Raw genomic sequence first — 22,049 nt, 5'->3', positions numbered from 1 at the left:
TGTCTCAGTTGCTTTGGGTTAAGTCATGGTTCTCTTCAGTTTCTTGCTTTTGTTTTTTGTTTTTTTTTTTAACATGAAAAAAATGACAAAAGACTTCCTGTGAGCCAGCTTCATCCTGTTCAGTTTTCCCAGCCATGACACAAGCATCCTGGATTTGCCTCACTGACCACTAGCCATTTTTATTGTAATTTATTTTTATTCTTTTTTTTTCTTTTTTGTTTTTATTGAAAAAGGAGAAAAAAAACCAAGTTTCCACCTCCTCCCAGCCTCCCATTTCTCTCCCCTTCCTCCCACCCTTCTCCCCCTCCCCCCACTCCTTTCCCCCTCCCTCTCCAGTCCAAAGAGCAGTCAGGGTTTTCTGCCCTGTGGTAAGTCCTAGGTCCTCCCCCCTCCATCCATATCTAGGAAGGTGAACATCCAAACTGGCTAGGCTCCCACAAAGCCAGCACATTACATAGGATCAAAACCCCGTGCCATTGTCCTTTGAGTCTCATCAGCCCTCATTGTTCGCCATGTTCAGAGAGTCCAGTTTTATCCCATGCTTTTTCAATCACAGTCCAGCTGGCCTTGGTGAGCTCCCAGTAGATCAGCTCCACTGTCTCAGTGGGTGGGTGCACCCCTCATGGTCCCGACTTCTTTGATCACATCAGGGAAAGAAAGTTCTCTTAAGGGTGGGAAACTTGGCCAGCAGTAGGAACTCAGTGGTATCTTTGGAAGTTCTTTGTCACATTATGCTATGTCATGTTTTTTCTTTACTTTTCTAAATTTTATGTAGTTTTTTATTTTTATTTTATTTATATATTTTTCTCTCTACCTTACAAAACTTAGTGTATATATTTTGGCTTCCAGTTCTATGTTATTATTCCTGACTGTGGGAATTTGTTGGTCTTTCTTCTGCTTCATTGTAGACTCTTTTCCTTCTCTTTGTTTTGTCCTATTCTGAAGCGTTAGTTTTTGTTTTACCTTATTATATTATACTTTATTATTATTCCTTAGAAGACTGTTTTCTAATGAGAGACAGAAAGTGATTGAACAGGAATAGGAGGGAAGTAGGGAAGAACTGGGAGGAATAGAGGGAAATCCATCATCAGGATGTATTAGGTGTGAAAGATATCTATTTTCAATACAAGGGGAAAATATGATATTTGTATTTCCACTTGGCATGTCTATAAAGACATAGGAATGTATTTGTGTCTATGTCACCTCAGTACCAAGTATTATCTGGTATATATTTAGTGCAATACCTTAAACATATGAATAGTTTTTGGATTATGAAAGAGGCAATATGTAAATAATTCTATGTGGTGCTATTTTGTGTGTAATCTAACAAATAAAGCTTGCCTGAAGATGAGTGTGTGGACCTAGGCACACTAGTTAACCAGAGAAGCCAGGCAGTGGTGGCACACACCTTTAATCCCAGCACTTTGTAAAGGTAAGCAGAGGGATCTCTGTGAGTTCAAGGACACCCTTGAACCAGTCTAGAAGGGAAACAGAGCAAGGGTGGCTCACACCTCTAATCACAGTACTTTTAAGTCACACGCCTTTAATCCCAGCACTAGAAAGGTGGAGAAAAGAATGACAGGACTGGACAGAGAGAGGCGTGTAAGGCAGGAGGAGGAAAAGCTCAAAGCATTCAGTCTAAGGATTCACAGAGTCAGGATCTTGGCCACTTTGGTCTGAGGATTCCAGAGAGGTAAAAGGTCACCCTAATGACTGGCTTCTTTACTTCTCGATTTTTTTTAGCATTTACCCTGATATCTGACTCCAGGTTTTTATTATTAAGACCAATTAGAATTTGTGTAACATTCTAGACGTACTTTTCTCAAAACAGCAAAATATATAAGGTACAGAGAGGTGTCTTTTATTTAAATATTATGAAGGTCATTTCTGTTTATCAATCCTTTAATTCAGAACAAACTTGTTTCTTTTTACTCTGTAAAATCTACCATGTATTTAATTTATGTATATACATGAATGTAACATAATGAGTGGAACTTAGTCAAGTCAATACAAACCATTTAAAACTTAACAGAAGAATCAACATTACAAAATAGTTTAATCTATTGCAATTTTCTGACCTAAAGATTCTGAATAGAAAAGTAACACCGAATCAAGAAAGTACATTAGCAATTTCAAACAATTATGTTTTTATCCTTTCTATAATTACAAAATCTCTAACCTTTGTTAGAAAAGTAAATGGTCCCATGATATCACTTTCATCAATATTTATATTTTCTCATATTCATGTGGGTAATTGTAATTTAAATAAGCCCTCTTTCCCAATACTCCTTGCCAAAGATCAAGTATTTACTGAATACACACACACACTCACAAACATGCACTTATACTCACAAATACAAACACATATGAAAGTACACATGAAACACATGAATACACATACATGCATAAGAAAACAAACATGAACACATACACATTAATGAATCTAGGTGACAATAAAATAAATGTAGTTAAATAGTATAAATTCCTTATATGTCTAGAAAAACGGGTTATGTATGGCTGAAGTACACTATGCCATAGTCAAATGGCTAGACCAATACCTTGTTTGCAGATAGATCCGTTTTAACTTCTGTGATGGTTTGAATGAAAATGCCCCCATACAACTGTGGGCTTAGTCCCAGTTAATGTACTGTTTGGAATGATGAGAAGGTTTGGCCTTTCAGACACACTTCCATTGCACTGGTATTGACGACAACACTCTCAGAATTTAGAATGAGAGACACAGAAAGCTTTTGTGACAACCTTCTAACACCCTCCACCAAATAAATAAATACATAAAGAAATAAAAGAAACAGTCTGAACCATTGAAGAGAGTCCTTAAAATTTGAGAGAAAGATGCTGAAGTCTAGCTCTTCATATGTGATAGCTTCTGATAGGGTTGGGAGTGGGAAGGACTCAGTTCTCTTTAAGGGGCTGGGCAATGGGAGCTTGATCATGCTCTGATGAGTATATGGACAACACAAATTGGACTTGATATATATATATATATATATATATATATATATATATATATATATATATATTTCTTTTTTGCTGGGGGAACAAGGGTGGGATGGTGGACTTGGGAATGGAAAGTGGGAATGATCATGGTGCATTGTATGAAATTCACAAGTAATCCATAGAAGATACTATATTGTGGGGAGGAGCAAGGATTGCAAAGCCACTGCTTCCTCATTGCTGAGCACTGTGCCCCCTGTCTGCGCTCTATGCACTACAATTCAGTTCGCGAGCTTCAGGTAAAGGGCTGGAGGTTGAAATACACAAACACACACACAGAGACTGACAGACACACAGACACCTAATCACTGGTAAGAAGCCCCTTTTTTTTTTAATAGCACATGGAGGCTTAAATACCCAGCAGTCAATTGGGCCAGCAGGTGAAAACCTTATCCTCTGATCTTCTAGGCAAGGCACAGCATTTAGTAACTCCAATCAGAAGGCTCTAGCAGGGAAGAGCAGCTGAAGGCCAGGACTCCAAATGGTCCCAACACCGCATAACAACAGTGCCTAGTTGTGTAATGGAATGGAATTGTTCCCATTTTAAAATTGGTTCCTGTATGCTTGTCAATCAGTGGCTATCTGACATTCCAAAAGAAAAACTTATTTAATGAAATGCCAACACAGAGAGCCAAAGAAATTTTCTAGTTATAACTTGCTTGTGTTGTCTAATTAAAACTTATGTAAGTAAATGTTAGGATATCTAAGACACTGACAAGCAAGAAGAATAATTCATTGAAGAATGTAAACAGAAGTGGGATTAAAAGTTTGTACTACATAAACAACTCTTTCCAGTGACTTACAAGTATTTAAACACATAGGTCAAACATACAACAAACACATTCTTACAAAATAATCTTTCTAAATGTTTTGATGAAAATACGAGATCAGTTTTGTGAGAAAGACAAAGGTGTTCTTGAAAACAAATACTGTGTAATTTTACAAGGTTAATACCTTTCCTTTCTACTAGGCTTCAAATTGTTAATTGTAATAGAAAACTGTCAAATAAAGACAAAATATTGTGATATAACATATAAAATGTGATATTATATATACCTAAAATTAGTTACATGATCGCATTGACTTTGGGAAACAATTGATGTTTTCAAAAAGTTACAGACGATTTTTCTTTTAATGCCAATCCAGGCATTTGGAAATAGTCAGAGTTCCAGATTGTCATGACAAGAATGTTTACAGCCACCTGAAACTCCGGCTTTAGCATCCAAAGAAATCAATATCTATAAATACCTTCATTCACCTGCGCATATTCATGTACATACACAGGCACACAGACAAACAATTAAACTTAATGAAAAATAAAACCTTTGATTACATAAAGATTATATGTATATATACATACATTAAAAATACATACTCATAAAAATTTTGTAGCTATAAACTGAGGATAAATATAAGGTACTTTAATGTCCATTTAAAATATATATGATTTAGTGTCATTTCAAATACTTTTAACTCCTAGTATTATTATATCATGAGATCAAATATTCTTTTCCCAATGACTCTTAAGAAAAAATGATCCTGAGGTAGGTTGAGTCCCAATTTTCTGAGAAATCGCTGTATTGATTTCCAGACTGGTTGTACAAGTTTGCATTCCCACCAGCAATGGAGGAGTGTTCCCCTTACTCTACATTCTCTTCAACACACACTATCTTTGCTGTTTTTGACTTAGTCATTCTGACAAGTGTAAGATGGTATCTCAGAGTCATTTTGATTTGCATTTCTCTGACGGATAACGGTGGTGAATATTTCCTTAAGTGTCTTTTGGCCATTTGTGATTCTTCTGTCGAGAATTCTGTTTAGATCTATATGCAATTTTCAACTAAATTATTTGGAATTTTGATGTCTAACTACTTGAATTCTTTATTTATTTTGGGGATCAATTTCCTGTCTAATGTGGGATTGGTGAAGATCTTTTCCCATTCAGTAAACTGCCTTTTTGTCTTATTAACTTTGCTTTACCGAAGCTTCTCAATTTCAGGAGGTCCTGTTTATTTATTGTTGCTCTTATTGTCTTTGCTACTGGGGTTATATTTAGGAAGTGGTCTCCTGTGTTCATGCATTGAAGGCTGTTTACCACTTCTCTTCTATCAGGTTCAATGTGACTGGTTTTATGTTGAGGTCTTTAATTCATTTGGACTTGAGTTTTGTACATGGAGATAAAACGGGACTTGCTGAACCTAGCAGACAATGAGGACTACTGAGAACTCAAGAACAATGGCAATGGGTTTTTGATCCTACTGCACGTACTGGCTTTGGGGGAGCCTAGGCAATTTGGATGCTCACCTTACTAGACCTGGATGGAGGTGGGTGGTCCTTGGACTTCCCACAGGGCAGGGAACCCTGATTGCTCTTCGAGCTGATGAGGGAGGGGGACTTGATCGGGGGAAGGGGAGGGAAATGGGAGGCGGTGGCGGGGAGGAGGCAGAAATCTTTAATAAATAAATTAATTAATTAAAAAAATTTAAAACAGAAAAAAATAAAAAAAATAATAATAAACTAGAAAAACCAAAAAAAAAAAAAAGATGGGGGAAGGACAGAGATGGAGAGCAAAGAAAAAGATACTTTGATTGAGGGAGACATTATAGGGCTAGCAAGAAACCTGGCACTAGAGAAATTCCCAGGAATCCACAACGATGATGTCAGCTAGACCCTAAGCAGTAGTGGAGATAGTGCCCAAACTGGCCTTGCCCTGTAGTCACCATAGAACCTTCATCTGGTAACTGATTGAAACAGACACAGAGATCTGCAATGAATCACTGAGCTGAGTTCCCAAAGTCCAGTCGAAGAGAGGGAGGAGTAAGAATATAAGCAAGGAGGTCAAGACCATGCTGGGGATACCCACTGAAACACCTTACCTGAGCTAATGGGAGCTCACCAACTCCTGCTGGAGAGGAGAGGAACCAGCATAGGAAAAAGCTCGAGGCTCTGAATGTGGGTCACAATTGTATGTCTGGGGCAGACTACGGGGCCACTGGCAGTGGCACCAGGATTTCTCCCTAAGACTTGTGCTGGCTTTTTGGAACCCAATATCTTTGGAAGAATAATTTGCTCAGCCTATATAGCAGGTAGGGCCTTGGGCCTCCTACTTTAATCATTGTGGGGGAAAAGGTAGAGTGAATGGGAGGAGGGGAGTGTGTAGTAACTGGAATTGGTATGTAAAATAAAAAAGATAGACAAATCCTTATTCAAAATAATCAAAAGACAGAGGGAGAACATCCAAATTAACAAAATCAGAAATTAAAAGGGGGACATAACAACAGACACTGAGGAAATTGAGAGAATCATTAGGTCATACTACAAAAAACTGTACTCCACAAAACTGGAAAATGTAAAAGAAGTGGGAAATTTTCTGGATGTATACCAGATAGAAAAATTAAATCAAAAACAGGTGAACAATCTAAATAGATCTATAACCTCCAAGGAAATAGAAGTTGTCGAAAAAGCCTTCAAAAAAAAAAAAGCCCAGGTATGCATGGTTTTCGTACATAATTCTAACAGAACTTCCAAGAAAAGCTAATGTCTCCCGAGTGCTGGGATTAAAGGCATGCGCCAACACCGCCGGGCCTCCAAACTCTTTTTATGAGGCTAAAATAACCCCAATACCAAAACCACACAAAGACTCAACCAAGAAAGAGAATTACAGTCCAATCTCCCTCATGAGCATAGATGTAAAAATACTCAATAAAATACTGGCAAACTGAATCCTCAGGAAATTGCTCAATTTAACAGTCAGCCTTTCTATAAGCTCTCTCTCAAATTACATGCTAGTTACAACCAATTATTTATTTTTATGTTCTAGATTATATACATATATAATTTATAATGCATCTACATATGTATACATATGTGAATATATTTGTATATATAATTTTTTGCATGTATATATGCAATAATAACGCATTTTAAGTCAAATGGTGGTGGTGCACATCTTTAATCCCAAGATTTGGAAGGGAAGAGGCAAGCAGATCTCAGAGTTCAAGGCCAGCTTGGTCAACAAAGAGAGTTCCACCAAAGCCAGGAAAATACAGAGAAACCCTCTCCTGGGCAGGAAGGAAGGTGGGTAGGGGATTAAGTAGTATGCCATTATTTTGTATAGTTTAAATTTATTGGCTTAATTATACTACCTTAATTCAAGAACTCCACTATATTATATTTTCTGATTAACAAGTTTGTCATTTGGTATCATAAGATCCAGATATCACAGAGTGTTTTGTTTTTTTAAGAAATTACAAATGAGAATGAGATATATATTCCTGCCGAGTCATAAAACCACAAAAAAGGAAAATAACCAGATATTACCTAGAGCTTTTCTCATAAATTTGTTTCCCAAAGAACAAAAACCTGTGGTGTTGAACTAAAATCTATGATGTTCTTACATATTTTAGGTAATACCTTCATATACACTAACTCAATTTCCATTTTTTTTCTCTACAAGGTAACTGTGTTTGTGGATAAAATAGTTTTTTTTTTAAAAAAGCATATGGCAAATTAATCATATAACATCCAAGAAAAGTAATTACACTTTGTGCCTCTCAAAGTCAATTTTATGGAAATGAATCCATTTCTAGGAATGGATTTGTTTCTAAATATGTAAACTTGATAATGTCCATTTTCTGCTTAACATTAAAAAGGTAAGGTCAATCATTTATTAAGGCCTGTTTCTGTTTGGGGATAAGATACTTCACCTTGGCAGGCAGGGACCGGTGCATCCCACGAATGATACCCATAGGAGGACTTTCTGCACACGGCGCTGCTCTTCCCAACGAGTCGGAAGCCTCGATCACAGGCCCAACGCACCACACTGTTCAGTTGTCCGCCTGTCTGGCTGATGATGTATCCGTGGGGCGGCGATTCTGGGGTGCTGCAGTAGAAGGCTTTCCAGAAGAAAAAGTGATCACTGCTTAATCAACAACCAGACGTTCTCTGTCATCCAAGTTTATGAACAGCTATTCAATTAATGCTGACTTAAGAGTAAGCCCGTGGTTGTTTTATTTCAATGGCGATTGTATATTTTAGTTTCTTTTAAAATGTGTACTCACATGGCTTGTAAAATGCTTGGCTACCCCTACTCTCTCCCAATTTTTATTGTCATCTACATGTCTGCTTTTCAGTTCATTCTGTCACCTGTGGATCCAAAAGCTCTGCCATGTATCACCAAATTCAAGAAATACCTTATAAGCTTTTTTTCCCCAATATATTTATATTATTATTTCGGAATTTCATAAAATGTACCCCAATCACACTTGATTCCCCCACAAGAAGTCACTAATGTTTAGATAATTAATTAAAGGAGAGGGTGGAATTATTTCATCGCAGAATAAAATTCAGACACAGAGATATTACCCCAAATTATTCAAAAATCATAAATGGATGGTCTGTAATTCTTATTTATTTAAAACTGAATATTATATATATTCCTCTGTCTATTTTTGACTTGTTTGTCTTATTTTCTGTGTGTGCTTGTATGTACACTAAACATGTGACTACTACAAGCTGAGATCAACAGAGGGTGTCACATCTCCTATAACTAGAGATACAGAAAGTTGTGAGCCAACAGACAAAAAGAATACAGACACTTGCAAGGTCAATACATGTTCTAAACTGCTGAGCTTTACTTAAATGTATTTATATTTATTTCATCTGTATTGGTGTTTTGCCTGCATATATGTCTACATGGATATCTGTGTAAGGGTGTTAGAGCTCCTAGAACTCGAGTTACAGACAGTTGTGAGCTGCCAAGTATGTGCTGGGAGTTGAACCTGGGTCTTCGGGAAGAGAAGTCAGTGCTCTTAACTGCTGAGTCCTCCCTCCAGCCCATCTTAACTCTTTAATTCAATCTTAACTCTTTAATAATAGTCACCACAATGACAGAAGTAAGATAGTTGCTAAAATTCTAAACATCACATACCAATGTATCTTATCCTGAAGCCTTTCTTGTTATTGCCATGATCTGCGGACCATTGAAGAAATACTTCATGACCATTGCTTGTTACATTAAAAGCATTTGAATAATCTCCGCTGAGGGAAATAAGCACTGGACTCTGAATATTTGGTCCTTTAGAGAGAAAATCATGGAATATAGATATAAATAAATGCATTCCCATTTATTTTCAGTGTTCATATGCTTAAAATAGTATGGAATATTAAAGTGGTTTTATACCCAATGTTCTTTATCGGTAAGGAAAACCTAATACAAAATGATTTTCCTAAGCATTTTAATGATTTCTTTAAACTGTAACGCATAAAAATTATCAGACTAACAACAATTCTCATAGTGAATGAAGTCCATGAGGTTAAAACAATATCTATAAGATAAAAGTAGCATAAGCAATTATATTGAACATTTATGTGTATGGTTAGTGTGTTTCCACTGAATTTGTGAATATCCAGGAAATATGACCCATGGTTACCATCATACACCTGAAGAACATCAAACTCCTTTTCCGTCTGGAAGAATTCTACAAACATGCTGATGTTATAGCCCTTTTCCACTGAGATGCTCCAGGCACACATCTGCAGATTTGGGTAACTGTCAGGATATCCAGGACTCAGTATGACTCCTGTCGAGTCCAGTCGTAATTCATTGGCAGGACAGAGCACTGTGAAAGAAGGCATCATTACTAATATTTTAAAATATACACAGAAGTTGTACTTTTAATACCAAATGATTGTTTTACATTCATAAACAAAAAGAAGATAGTAGCTGGAATTTGTGTTAAATTACATTTTTAAGGTGCTATGTAAAATATTTAATGGAGGCCTAAAAATTTACTGTAATTTTTCTTCCTTCCATAACATTGAAAATGTCTTCTTTATGATAAATAAATATATTAAGACAGTGCATTTAGTTCTTTTACTTCTTCACATTCCCTAATTAGTTTTTTGCTCTTGTATCTTTTCCTCTGACTTGCTATCTATATATTGCCCATACTTTATTCTCCTTACTTACAACTCAATTTCTTCTCATTCTAAACTTTCAACCCTCTAGGGTACATGGTCCAATAACAAAATACCACTGTCTCAAGGCTTATTTCATGAAAATTTCTTTCTGGTCTCAGGAAAGTGATTAGCCATAAGGACGTTATATGGTTCCCAGTCACCAGGTATCCTGTAGCTCCTGACGTTAGCTCCTAGATGCTGGCTAAAACACAAATTCTCCAGTCATATTGCTTCTTCAAAATAGTACATTCTTAAAATGACAAAGCAATGTATTTATGTTCTCCTACCCCTACCCATAGTCAATGAATTTTAGTCTCGGGTTCATATAATTTGTATATTCGAACAAATAGTCAAGATATCTACTTTAATATTGGTTTTAAAATAGAGAATAATGTAATTATTAGGCCTTAAGTACTCCAAAGACATCATTTAAAAATAAATAGTAGATCATAGGGTTTTCAGTATAGTGTTGTTCACTATGTATCATATTGTGCATAAATAAATCCATACATAACAAACAGGATTAGAGCTAGTATAAACTAAAATGTTCTATTAAAATGAACAACATTACTATAATAAACCACCCAGTATATAACAGTTAAATGTTTTTAACTTAAGACTATACACTACTTCAGTGTTTTAAGTAGGACACTTAACTATCAAGAGAACAATGGAACACAAAATTTTTAAAATTTTAATAGATTGGTCATAAACCACAGACCATTTCCTAATTCAACTAGTGTGCATACATTTTACAGTTTTGGTATTAGAAGGTAAGCCATCAAAATAATTAGGTCCTGATCTTAATAATTTGTTTTAATAATTCTACTTTAAAACAGCAAAAATACCAGGTAGAATTTACTAAAATACATAAATGATTAGCATATTCATAATTTATGAAGTGCAGTTTAATATTTTGGACAATTTAATATTTTTAAAAAGTACAAGAATAAAAATAAATAACAGTGAATTGTATGCATGTAAAGCTACTCTCTCTGTGGAAAACTTGGAATATTTGAAAAGAAAATGGACCAGAACAAATTTTCAGATCTGTAAAATTAACTATAAAGTATAGTGATAAACATCCTATTGTTAATTCTATGTTGTAGCTAGAGTTGAACATGAAAGTAATGTTGCTTCTTTAAGAAAAAAATGAAAATATCAAATAATTTATAAATTGACTGAAAATGGTATAGTAGATGTGTTCTAGAAAATTTAAAAGGAATGAGTATTTTGCTAAGTTTGTTAAATTTAACTTAAACAAAACTGGTAAGTCTGAAATACATTGTCAACTAATGCTTTCATAAAGAAAGTCCATAGATTTATTCTAAACAATAATTAATTAATAATTAATTTTTATTGACCCTCTCAAGTGTCTGTGACTAGTTATTGAATTTGCTTTGCATTTTCTACAGGAGGCAGAATAAGATTTATAGTAATCTAAAGAAAATTCTGGTTTTAGAACTGAGACATCGAAAACATGAAAAAGCTGGACTGTGAAACACAAAGGTTGTTGAGATTAGTTTGTTTAATTTCATTTAAGATTTTTTTTTTTTTTTTTGGATTTTTCGAGACAGGGTTTCTCCGTAGCTTTTCGGTTCCTGTCCTGGATCTAGCTCTTGTAGACCAGGCTGGCCTTGAACTCACAAAGATCCGCCTGCCTTTGCCTCCCAAGTGCTGGGATTAAAGGCGTGTGCCACCACCGCGCGGTTCATTTAAGAATTTTTGATCCAAGCCGGGAGGTGGTGGCGTATGCCTTTAATCCCAGCCCTCGGGAGGCAGAGGCAGGCGGATCTCTGTGAGTTCGAGACCAGCCTGGTCTACAGAGCTAGTTCCAGGACAGGCTCCAAAGCCACAGAGAAACCCTGTCACAAAAAACAAAAAAAACAAAAAAAGAATTTTTGATCCAAACATAGAAACTCTATATCCAAAAGTCTAGAAGTTAGCTTACATATGTTGACCTAAGAAAGCAGTCATGTCACGGCTCTGACTTCTCGCATCTTTTATGCCTATTGGAATATTTCTCCATGCACTATCTCCTGAAAGGAAGAAACCCTAACTTTTCCATTTGTTTGTATCTGTTCCTGAATATGCATATATATATAATCCTAAATGGCTACAGAAAATTCTTCCATGGAGGAAAGAGTTGCATGCATGACACCTTCTTTTCTGATACAAGTTACAGACTACAGAATGAATACTCAAACTCAATAGGTTCTGGAAGCCTTGACTGAGACCTTAAGACATTCTCACAATGTAACAAGTTCTTCACTGCCTTTTTTTCTGCTACATTAAGACACTCCTCTAAATAACCTTCATCATTTCATAAGGATTCCAAGGTAGAAGATCAAATACTAATTCCTACATATAGCATGATAGAGTAATAAACAATGTTTTGCTGTTTTTTGAGGGAATGTCTTACTTTGTAGTTCAGACTGAACTATATTTAGCCCAGGTTAGCTTATAAACTGTGGGTAATCCTCCTGCATCAGTCTTAAATGTGTCAACATTATAAATATGAATCACAATGGACTCATTGTTTCTGTTTTGAATATTATAGTAACAATTATGATACTCCTCAGGGAGCAAATTCCATGTCAGAAAAAGTTCCAATATAGAATGTAAGCCAAGAAACCCTATTGTGGCATAATAAAATAGCTTAATTTTCTTCAAATTAGCAACCATTTATAATCAGTTACAATGAGTTAAATTTATGACCAGCACAAATCAATCATAAATAATGTTTGAACATCTTAATTATATTAGTCTTTCAAATTCCTTCCTTAGCTGTCTTGGTAAGACAGTAAATTCCTTTAGATCCCCGTCCAGTTCTTTTATGTCTCTCTGAATGTTCAATGGACAGTAGACCATCCTTCCCCTAATTTTTTTCTCCGACAAAATATCCAACTTTCATTTCATATTTGAAAATCAGAGTAACATGCCTCCATCAAACTGTATCTGACCCACAAGTAGTTACTTCTCATTATTCTATAGCCTCCTCGACTGTCACTTGGGGGACTGTCATGTTCTTACATTGCAATGCTTATATAGCAAAGCCCATAAAAGGTTGGTTGACTTTTGTTTTGTTTTGCTTTGGTGTGTATTTCTGTCTGTGGAATCAAAATCTTCTCATTCTTAACATGTAGTAACTAAAGGATTATAAAGCTAGTGATTAGAATATTTTTTTCCTAATAAAAGGAAATGTTTATTTGGTACTTGTTTTGTTTTGGTTTGGTTTTCTCCTTTTTTTCTACCCTTAATCATACCTGTAGAGAAAAAACACTTTGCATAGGAAGAACTGACTTCAGACTAATTAAAATAATTAGATCTCAGAAGAATGAAACATCTTTTTAATTAGCACAACTGAGAAATCATTGAATTAAAAATACTCCGTAAGAATTATATACCTCAAAATCATATTATCAGGCGAGTATTCAATACTGAAATGACACATTTTCTGTGAAATTTTTTTTTCTTTTTTTTTGGATTTTTGAGACAGGGTTTCTCTGTGGCTTTTGGTTCCTGTCCTGGAACTAGCTCTTGTAGACAGGCTGGCCTCGAACTCATAGAGATCCACCTGCCTCTGCCTCCCGAGTGCGGGAATTAAAGGTGTGCACCACCACCGCCCGTCTCTGTGAAATTTTGTCTTTTCTGCCATAAGCATAAAAGAAAGGTTTAAGGAGTTAATAACCACAAGTTAAAAGTCGTACCATGTGAAATCCCAGCACTCAGGATGCAGATGCAGGTGAAACTCAAGTCTTTAGGCCATCCTGGGCTATAGGGCAAGAACTTGTCTCAAAAAAAAAAGTAAATAAGCAAAAAACTGCAAAACACCCATACCTTGACAAACTGGAGGTGCCCCATCCATCTGAAGCCGCTCTCCCAATCTGCATGTCAGAATTGCATTGCCAACCAGTGTAAATCCTGGAAGACACTGATATCTGATAATATCACCTGTTAACAGAAAAACGGGGCTTTCAGACAAGCTACAATGTGTAGCTGAATGATGTTTTTATTTTAGGACCAGAATTATTTTCATTTATTTATTTTTAATCAATTTAAAAAAGCCTATCAATTATAAGCAGGGTTGACTCTTAAACATTGAACAAAAAGGCCTGGTAGCATGGATCTACCTTAAATGAAGGCAGGAGTAAGTTTCTCATGTATTCTTGATGAGAGACACTAGCTACATAAAAGCAATTGTGGTAAGGAACTCCTTTGCTTCCTATAAGTATGATCCTTCCAAAGTGGTCCAATTAAAGAAGATTGCCATACTATTGCTTATTACTAAGGGATCCAAGCATGGCATTTCTTCAAGCTCACAACACAGTTCTAATATGCCCTTGACAAACAGCTTTCACTGTTTCTATTCTTCTTTAGATGGTTTTACCTCCTTCACAATCGCAACAAATCCTTTCAACCCACAAGCTGCTGTACTTGTGCTTAGATTTTTCTTTTAAGAAAAATAGTTCTGCTTTGAGTGTACTCTTTAAAAGTAATTTTAGATACTTTACCTATTTCAAATTCATCATCTTCTGTCAAAATTTCTGCATTAGGTACAGGTGGTGGAGGCTGACACACTCTTAGTTGGTAGGCTATAAAAATACACAATACTTGTTTATTCCTTTTTGGAGAAAACTCCATGTATCAAAAATTATACAAGGTTTTGAAAGAATGAAATATACTTTTATTCATTAACTTTCAATTACTCATTTAAAAACAAGACTACAACCAAGGGAGAAAACAACTCGTTTTTTAATTGTGAGAATAGTTTATGTCATACACTGTATTTCTGCCCCTTCATTCATGTTACATGATTTGTAACACCTTATTATTTCTTTTTCTTTCTATTTCTTAGAGTGATCACATTTTAGAAACATGTATTGGTGTCTTTATTTGATCAGTATTTTCAGCTCTCAAGGTTCATCATCGAATTCCTTGCACTTAAGGAACTGACTGACATCAGATAAGAGCTCAGTTTGTAGGCCTTTTTAGGCAATATTATAAGTACCAAGCTATTAGTATCCTAATTGACCTTCACAAAATTTTATCTTGTATCTGTGTAACTAGCTCTGTAATGATTTCCATTTGACCAAATAGAAAACTAATAAAAGGAGGCAAAAATGTACACAAATCACATAGCTATTGTGTGTGATCAAGCTCTGTGTGAACCTACTTTATCTAACTTTCAAATATTAACTCATCCTGGGACATTATTGAACATGTGGGATACATGTGTGTAAAATATAGTGTCTTGTCACCTTTAAAAGTCATATTCCTAGTTAAAATTGGTATTGGGTACCATTTAAAAACTGTCAAAAATGTCTCTGAATCTAAGCCTCATGGAAACTAACTCAAAATGATACCTAAAATCAATAATACTTTATTATTTTATTAAAATCTTATTTTCTCTGTGAAGTTTTGCAGACATGCTAATTTGTTCTTCATTGGTTTGTACTTGAAGCAAACGAATGTGTGTGCTTTTTTTTCACATGATAAATTTTGCTACTAAAAGTAAAAAGGCGGGTATATGAAGGGAACGTGACATAAAAACATACTGATTTATACAATATGTCAATGTATATGAATAGTGAGAGCATGTAAATGTCCTCTTATTTCACAGACTACATCTTCAATATCTCACCTTTGCAAGAGTATTGCTGGAAAACCGATGAACATATGCAAGAGGAAATTATTGAAATAATTGCTGAAAACAAGTAATATTTTCCCATTTCCAAAGGGTTACAACACCTAAAGGACATTACAGATTCAGGAGGAAAAAACCTTGCACATAAACTTTAGTGATGAATTCTTACTGAATCATCGCTGTCATCTTACCAAGATCCATTTTATAAAAGGTTAATTGGCTAGCCAATATCCAGGTTAGTAAGGACAAAAAGAGAAATTTTAAAATAACTGTAAGAAAATAATGAAGAGATTTAAAAATATAGAGGGACAAATAATGGAAGAGTACACAGAAAAACACTTATGGTCTATTCTTAGGAAAATTTATTTGAATGTAATGCAGAAAAAGATCAACTCAGAAAATGTAGCAAAGTGCACGTCTACATGAAGCTTATTTTGCCATAGGTGTCATAAAAATGAATTATTCATTGTTTTGAGGAAGTATAGCACATTACACACGGTTTCTGTCATTTATGGAACATGCAGAAAATTAGCTACCTTACTCAGTTTTAGTGTGCAATAGACCAGATGTTGTGAATTACTATTGATGAGGGCCATGCTATTTCCACAACTCCAAAGGGATGCTTTGAGCTAAAGTCTGCTTTGCTCTGTTCTGTTTCCAGTTACCATCAATTTCATAGGACACAACCCACGAAGCTAAGGAATCACAATGTGGCCACATAGGGTCTCCAGTACAATGTTCTTACCACTTTAATAAAAATAATAATACTTTTCCCTGATTTATAGATGTGACGCCCAAAATAAATTTATTTGTTGTTGGTTTTGTTTGTTTTCTTGATTTTGAGACAGTTTCCTCTGTATAAAAACAGTCCTGGATAACCTGGAAATTGTTTTATACACTAGACTAGGCTCAAACTCACAGAGGTCCACCTGCCTCTGCCTCCTGAAAAAACATCTTTTGAAACAAGTTTTTCTCTCTCCATCTTGGTAATTTCACTAATTCCTTTGGCTTCATTTGTTTTTTAACTTCATGCTTTAATTTCCAAATCTACAACAACAAGCTAATCATGTCTCTTATGATCCTTGGTGGCTTTGTCCTTTACAGTACAAACATTAAGTCAATAAATCATATTTTATGTATAGCAAACATGTTTGTGCCTGGTTTTGAAATTAAGTATTACGCATACATTTGCCTAATTGCTCATAGTTTAAGACTCCAGGTGAACTCACCTGAGGCAAAAAAAATTGTAAAACTGTTTTTTACCTGGTAATTGCCATCACTATGTCTAAAATTCCACAAATATGAGCTAAATGGGTGGCAGGTTGGGCGTTTCTGAAGATGCAGAGAGCTTCAGAACAAACAAGTATTCTTTTCTAAATATCTCCAATATTTAGAATTTAAAAAAAGAGTATATAATGGAAGCGACTGTGGGTTAGAAAGTGTCATAGGTGGAATCTAAGTAGGATCTGCCTGGAAAGCAATTTGGTTATAGACTGTAGAGTTCCAAATAAAAAGGCATCCATTGCTGGTAGGAATGCAAACTTGTACAAGCACTTTGGAAATCAGTATAGTGGTTTCTCAGAAAATTGGAAATCAACCTACCCCAGGATCCAGCAATACCATTCTTGGGCATATACCCAAAATATCCTCAATCATACTACAAAAGCATTTGTTCGACTATGTTCATAACAGCATTATTTGTAACAGCCCGAACCTGGAAACAACCTAGATGCCCCTCAACTAAAGAATGGATAAAGAAAATGTGACACTTTTACACATTAGAGTATTCCTCAGCGGGGGGGAAAAACTATGACAACTTGAATTTTGTATGCAAATGGATGGAATTAAAAAACACTATCCTGAGTGAGGTAACCCAGACCCAAAAAGATGAACATGGGATGTACTCACTCATAACTGGATATTACCTATAAACAAAGGACCTTGAGCCTAGAGTTCATGATACTAGAGAAGCTAAGTAATAAGGTGAACCCAAAGAAAAACATATAGAGATCCACCTGAAAATTAAATGCAGAGAAGATCACCTGATAAAATTGGGAGCATGGGGGTGGGGGAGGAAGGGAGGGTAGAAGGAGAAGAAAAGAGGAGATATGGAGGGTCACAGAGAACTTGAAGGAATGGGATAGTCATGATGGAGAAAGGACAGAGATGAGAGCAAGGAAAGAGATATCTTGATTGAGGGAGTCATTATAGGGTTAGCTGAAACCTGGATCTAGATAAATTCCCAGGAATGCACAAAGATGATCCCAGCTAAGACCCTAGGCAATAGAGGAAAGGGGGCCTTGACTTGCCCTGTAGTCAGACTGATGAATATCTTAAATATCACCATAGAACCTTCATCCAACAATTGATGGAAACAAAGGCAGAGACCCACATCAGAGCACTGGACTGAGCTCCCAAAGTCCAAGTGAAGAGTGGAAGGAATGAGAATATGAGAAAAGAGGTCAAGAACATTATGGGTTCACCCACTGAAACAGTTTACATGAGCTAATAGGAGCTCACCAACTCCAGCCAGACTGGAAAGGAACAAGGAACCTCTGAATGTGGTTGACAGTTGAATTGCTGGGGCAGACTGAGGGGCCACTAGCAGTGACACCAGCATTTATCCCTACTGCATGTACTGGCTTTTTGGGATCCTATTCTCTTTGGATGTATACCTTGCTCAGCCTAGATATAGTAGGGAAGGCCTTGAACCTTCCACAAAGAAAGGTGCCTTATCCTCTCTGAGGATTGGATGGGGGTGGGGTGGGAGGGTATGTGGAGAGAATGGGAGGAGGGGAGGGAGTTGAAACTTGGATTGGTATTTTTAAAAATCTAATAAATTTTAACAAAGAAAGAAAAAGAAAAAAGAAGTTGGGAAACCTAGAAGAAATCACCTTTATCTGTTTCTCCTTTGACATTGAAGCAGAATACAAAAATATTAGCAAGTAATAAGAAGTTTACAAAGTATTTTTCATCGGTTTCTGAATGTCTGCTACTTACCATAATCCTAGAATTTGAAGTTTTCGCTAACAGTATCTCAGAGTAGAAAAACACTATTTCATACCTGCTATGCCAGGATGAATTAGTGTCCTTTAATAATAGCGTCTTTCTCAGAATCTCAGATTGTGGTGTGAAGTGGAGTTACTGCAGATACGAGTTAAGTTCCACCGATACTGAATTAGTGTGAGGTTTTAATTAGATGACTCATATCCGTATAAAAAGAAATAATGAGAAAGAGAGGCATGGCAATGATTAGTCAGGAAGAAACTGTAGTGATTCACACGAAAGCTGAGAAAACAATGCAGTGATTACTGGCTGATACCCAGAAGGTAGGAGACAAGAAAGGGCCTCACACAGCCTTCAGGGAAGGCGAGGAACAGTTTGAACACTGTAGCTCAAGTCTGAGTCCTCTTCCTTCTTCAGAGACTTGCTTTGCTATATCATTAAATTTAATTACATCAACTCAAAAGGTTATAGTTGGGAATATATATATATATATATGCACAAATTCATATGTATATGTGATATGAATTTTGAAAAGGTAGACTTAATTTGAAGGAAAGTGAAGAGGAGTATATAGAAGTGTTTGTAAAGAGGAAAGAGAAGGAAGGAATGTTGTAATATAAAATAATCTCAAAAAATATACAAAATATGCTTGTCTTTAGGAAGAAAATAAGGGTGGAAAGAAAGGAAGGAGGGAGGAAAGAAAAGGGAAAGAAGGAGAGAGAAAGGAAAGGAGGGAGGGAAAGATAGAAAGGGGAGAATGGAAGGGGAGAGATGTGAAGGGAAGGGAAGGAAAAGGAACAGGTGAGGGACAGAAAGAAAAATAAAGGAGTCAGAAATCTAGACTTCACTATAAATTTCTAGTCAAGTGGTGTCCACACACCTGTACCCTTACAACAGAATCACTTGTGAGACTGAAATGAAAAGATCACAAGTTCTAAGGCAGCATCAACTTAGGACAAGATTCAGTGAAATAATGAGGAGGGGGGGAACAACTATCTGTTGCTTTATAGTCCCTAGTTCCTGTTGGTATTATTGCTATTCCACAAATCCTATGAAACTAATGGCAAATAATATTAAACAGGAATTCGATGTACTGTTTATGCTTTGTGTCTGTCTTACATGCCATTAAACTGTTGATAAATTATCTAGACAGCGTTCAAAGTCATTGTTCCTCAACCATGAGGACTAGAGCTCTGACCCCCCAGAACCTAGATATAAGTTTGTCAGCTAGTTATCTGAAATAAGTGATCTGGAATTAGTTAGCTAGAATTGTGGGTTTGGGGATGCATTCACGGACATTGCCTAAGCAATAATGTGGGGAAGAGATTGAGAAAGACACCAAACCTCAACTTTGAGCTTTTACATACATACTCACACACACACACATTCAAATTTCTCCCCTTCTATCCCTTACTCTCTCTCTCTCTCTCTCTCTCTCTCTCTCTCTCTCTCTCTCTCTCTCTCTCTCTCTCTCTCTGGCACATACATATTGACTAGCATGCATTTATGCACCCCACACAGTTCCACACACAAAAGGAAAGAATGAATTAGTCTGTTCACACTAAGACACATTTCCTTCTACAATTGCAGAAAAACGAACAAGAGTCGAAGTGATTCTCCTCATCCCCTCTCATCCCCTTATTATTGATTACAATGAATACACACTGGATGGCATGGGCTGCAGACTGAGTTTACAGTCTGAGATTGGGCATGTTGATTAGTTTTACTTTCTCTGGTCCCATTTTTGAGATCTGTTTTATTCCCTATGAATCCCCCAAGAAGCTATTTATTTGACATACAATGCTTTATCTCCATCTTCACTGAGGGAAGCTCAGCCCAAATTTTGTCACCTTCAATTGAGCAGTAAGTGTTTCGCAATCTTGTCTTTGTCCATCCTTTGTCTTTCCTTTATTAGTTCTTGCTTCATTGATAATATATATGGGAGTATTTGGCAAATCTTTACTTTTACCGAACTTATCGAGGTTCATTAGGTTGTTCATCAAGTAAGTTAGTACTGGGTTCCTACTGTGTGTCATGTGGGGTGATATGAGAATTGCACCTGAAAGGGGTACTTTTACTACTTCTCATATGCACGTTGATAGTGAAAGAGAAAGATGTGAGTCCAACAACAAACCAGTAGAATTTGACTAATTGAAGCAAGAGGTCTGAGTGATGGTGGTAATGATAGTAGTGGTGGTGTGTCGTGTGTGTTGTGTGTGTGTGTGTGTGCGTGTGCGTGCTTATGTTTGGAGGAAGGAGAACATAGGGAAGAATAAACCTCCCAGAAAAGACAACATAAAGAGACAATGAAAAGAAATCAAGATGATTGTGTGTAGAAGTTCTGTGAGCAGAAAGAGAAAAAACAGAACTGCGCTAGAGAAAATTAAAAAAAAAATAGTGTGTGGGCCATATTTGAGAACTAAAATTATTTTAATTTGAGACTAAATAAAACTCTAAAGTTTAACCTCAATTCTCTACAATAGCAATAACAATAACTACAACTAGAAATGGACTCGTAAAGGCTTTTTTCCAAACTAGGAACAAGCATATATTTTTCCTTACAAACAAACAGTTTTTAAGAACATTTGGATCTCAAGAACCACAGAACTAGTCCCGCAGATCAAAGGAAGCCAGCAAAAAGTGAACATACCAACAGCCTAGCTCCTGCCACAGACTCCTCTATTACACAGTCATAAAATTCTGAAAAAGTTGCCATGTTAGTATCATTAACAAAGCATCTACACTTTGTGTTCCAAATAACAGTACTTCTAGATTGCTATCATTTAACTTGCTGTGCTTTCTCTTATAATTTGTCTTAAATAGAGAAGGTCTCTTCATGTATCATATTCTATCAAGGTGACATAAGCCACTCTCGGTTCCACATCTACATTCTCCCTCTGGCAACTTTCATAATATGAAATCTACTTTTATACACTCAATACAGTTTGAAGTAAAGAGAGACTTTTAGTAAAACTAATAACCTTTGCCTTTGAGGAATTTAATTGACATGGAATACAAAACATTCAATAACTAATAAATACTTGCTGAGGGCTGGAGTGATGGCTCAGTGGTTAAAAGCATTGCCTCCTCTTCCAAAGGTCCTGAGTTCTATTCCCAGCAACCACATGGTGGCTTACAACCATCTGTAATGAGGTGTGGTGCCCTCTTCTGGCCTGCAGGCATCCACACAGACAGAACATTGTATACATACTAAATAAATAAATATTAAAAATAAATAAATAAATACTTGTTGAGTGTCTGGGGTCAATGTAACTTAAAGAAAAAGAGAGAGGATTAAATGTGCACACCCTTAATACCAAGCTAGTTAAAAATTCTAGGATGCCAAAGGAGAGCATCTTGGGGCCCAATCACCACTTGCTAAATGGTTGATACTTGATGACTGTGAGCACAAAGAGAGTCA

At 36.1% G+C, this 22,049-nt stretch overlaps 1 protein-coding gene across 1 annotated transcript in view; it reads right to left on the bottom strand.

Moving 5' to 3' along the window:
• The window catches only part of Csmd3 (CUB and Sushi multiple domains 3), a 944,903-nt gene that overhangs the window by 58,841 nt on the left and 864,013 nt on the right, over nt 1–22,049 (bottom strand). The window contains exons 46-50 of the mRNA XM_075961035.1: nt 14,490–14,570; nt 13,816–13,929; nt 9,447–9,635; nt 8,945–9,091; nt 7,722–7,910 (exon numbers count right to left, since the gene is read on the bottom strand). Of these exons, the coding sequence (XP_075817150.1) occupies nt 7,722–7,910; nt 8,945–9,091; nt 9,447–9,635; nt 13,816–13,929; nt 14,490–14,570 (720 nt within the window). The remainder of the gene's footprint in view (nt 1–7,721; nt 7,911–8,944; nt 9,092–9,446; nt 9,636–13,815; nt 13,930–14,489; nt 14,571–22,049) is intronic.

Source organism: Microtus pennsylvanicus, chromosome 2 (assembly GCF_037038515.1).
Source record: "Microtus pennsylvanicus isolate mMicPen1 chromosome 2, mMicPen1.hap1, whole genome shotgun sequence".
Lineage (NCBI taxonomy): Eukaryota > Metazoa > Chordata > Mammalia > Rodentia > Cricetidae > Microtus > Microtus pennsylvanicus.
Note: the sequence above shows the minus strand (reverse complement) of the source record. Positions and strands in the feature narration are given on the sequence as shown.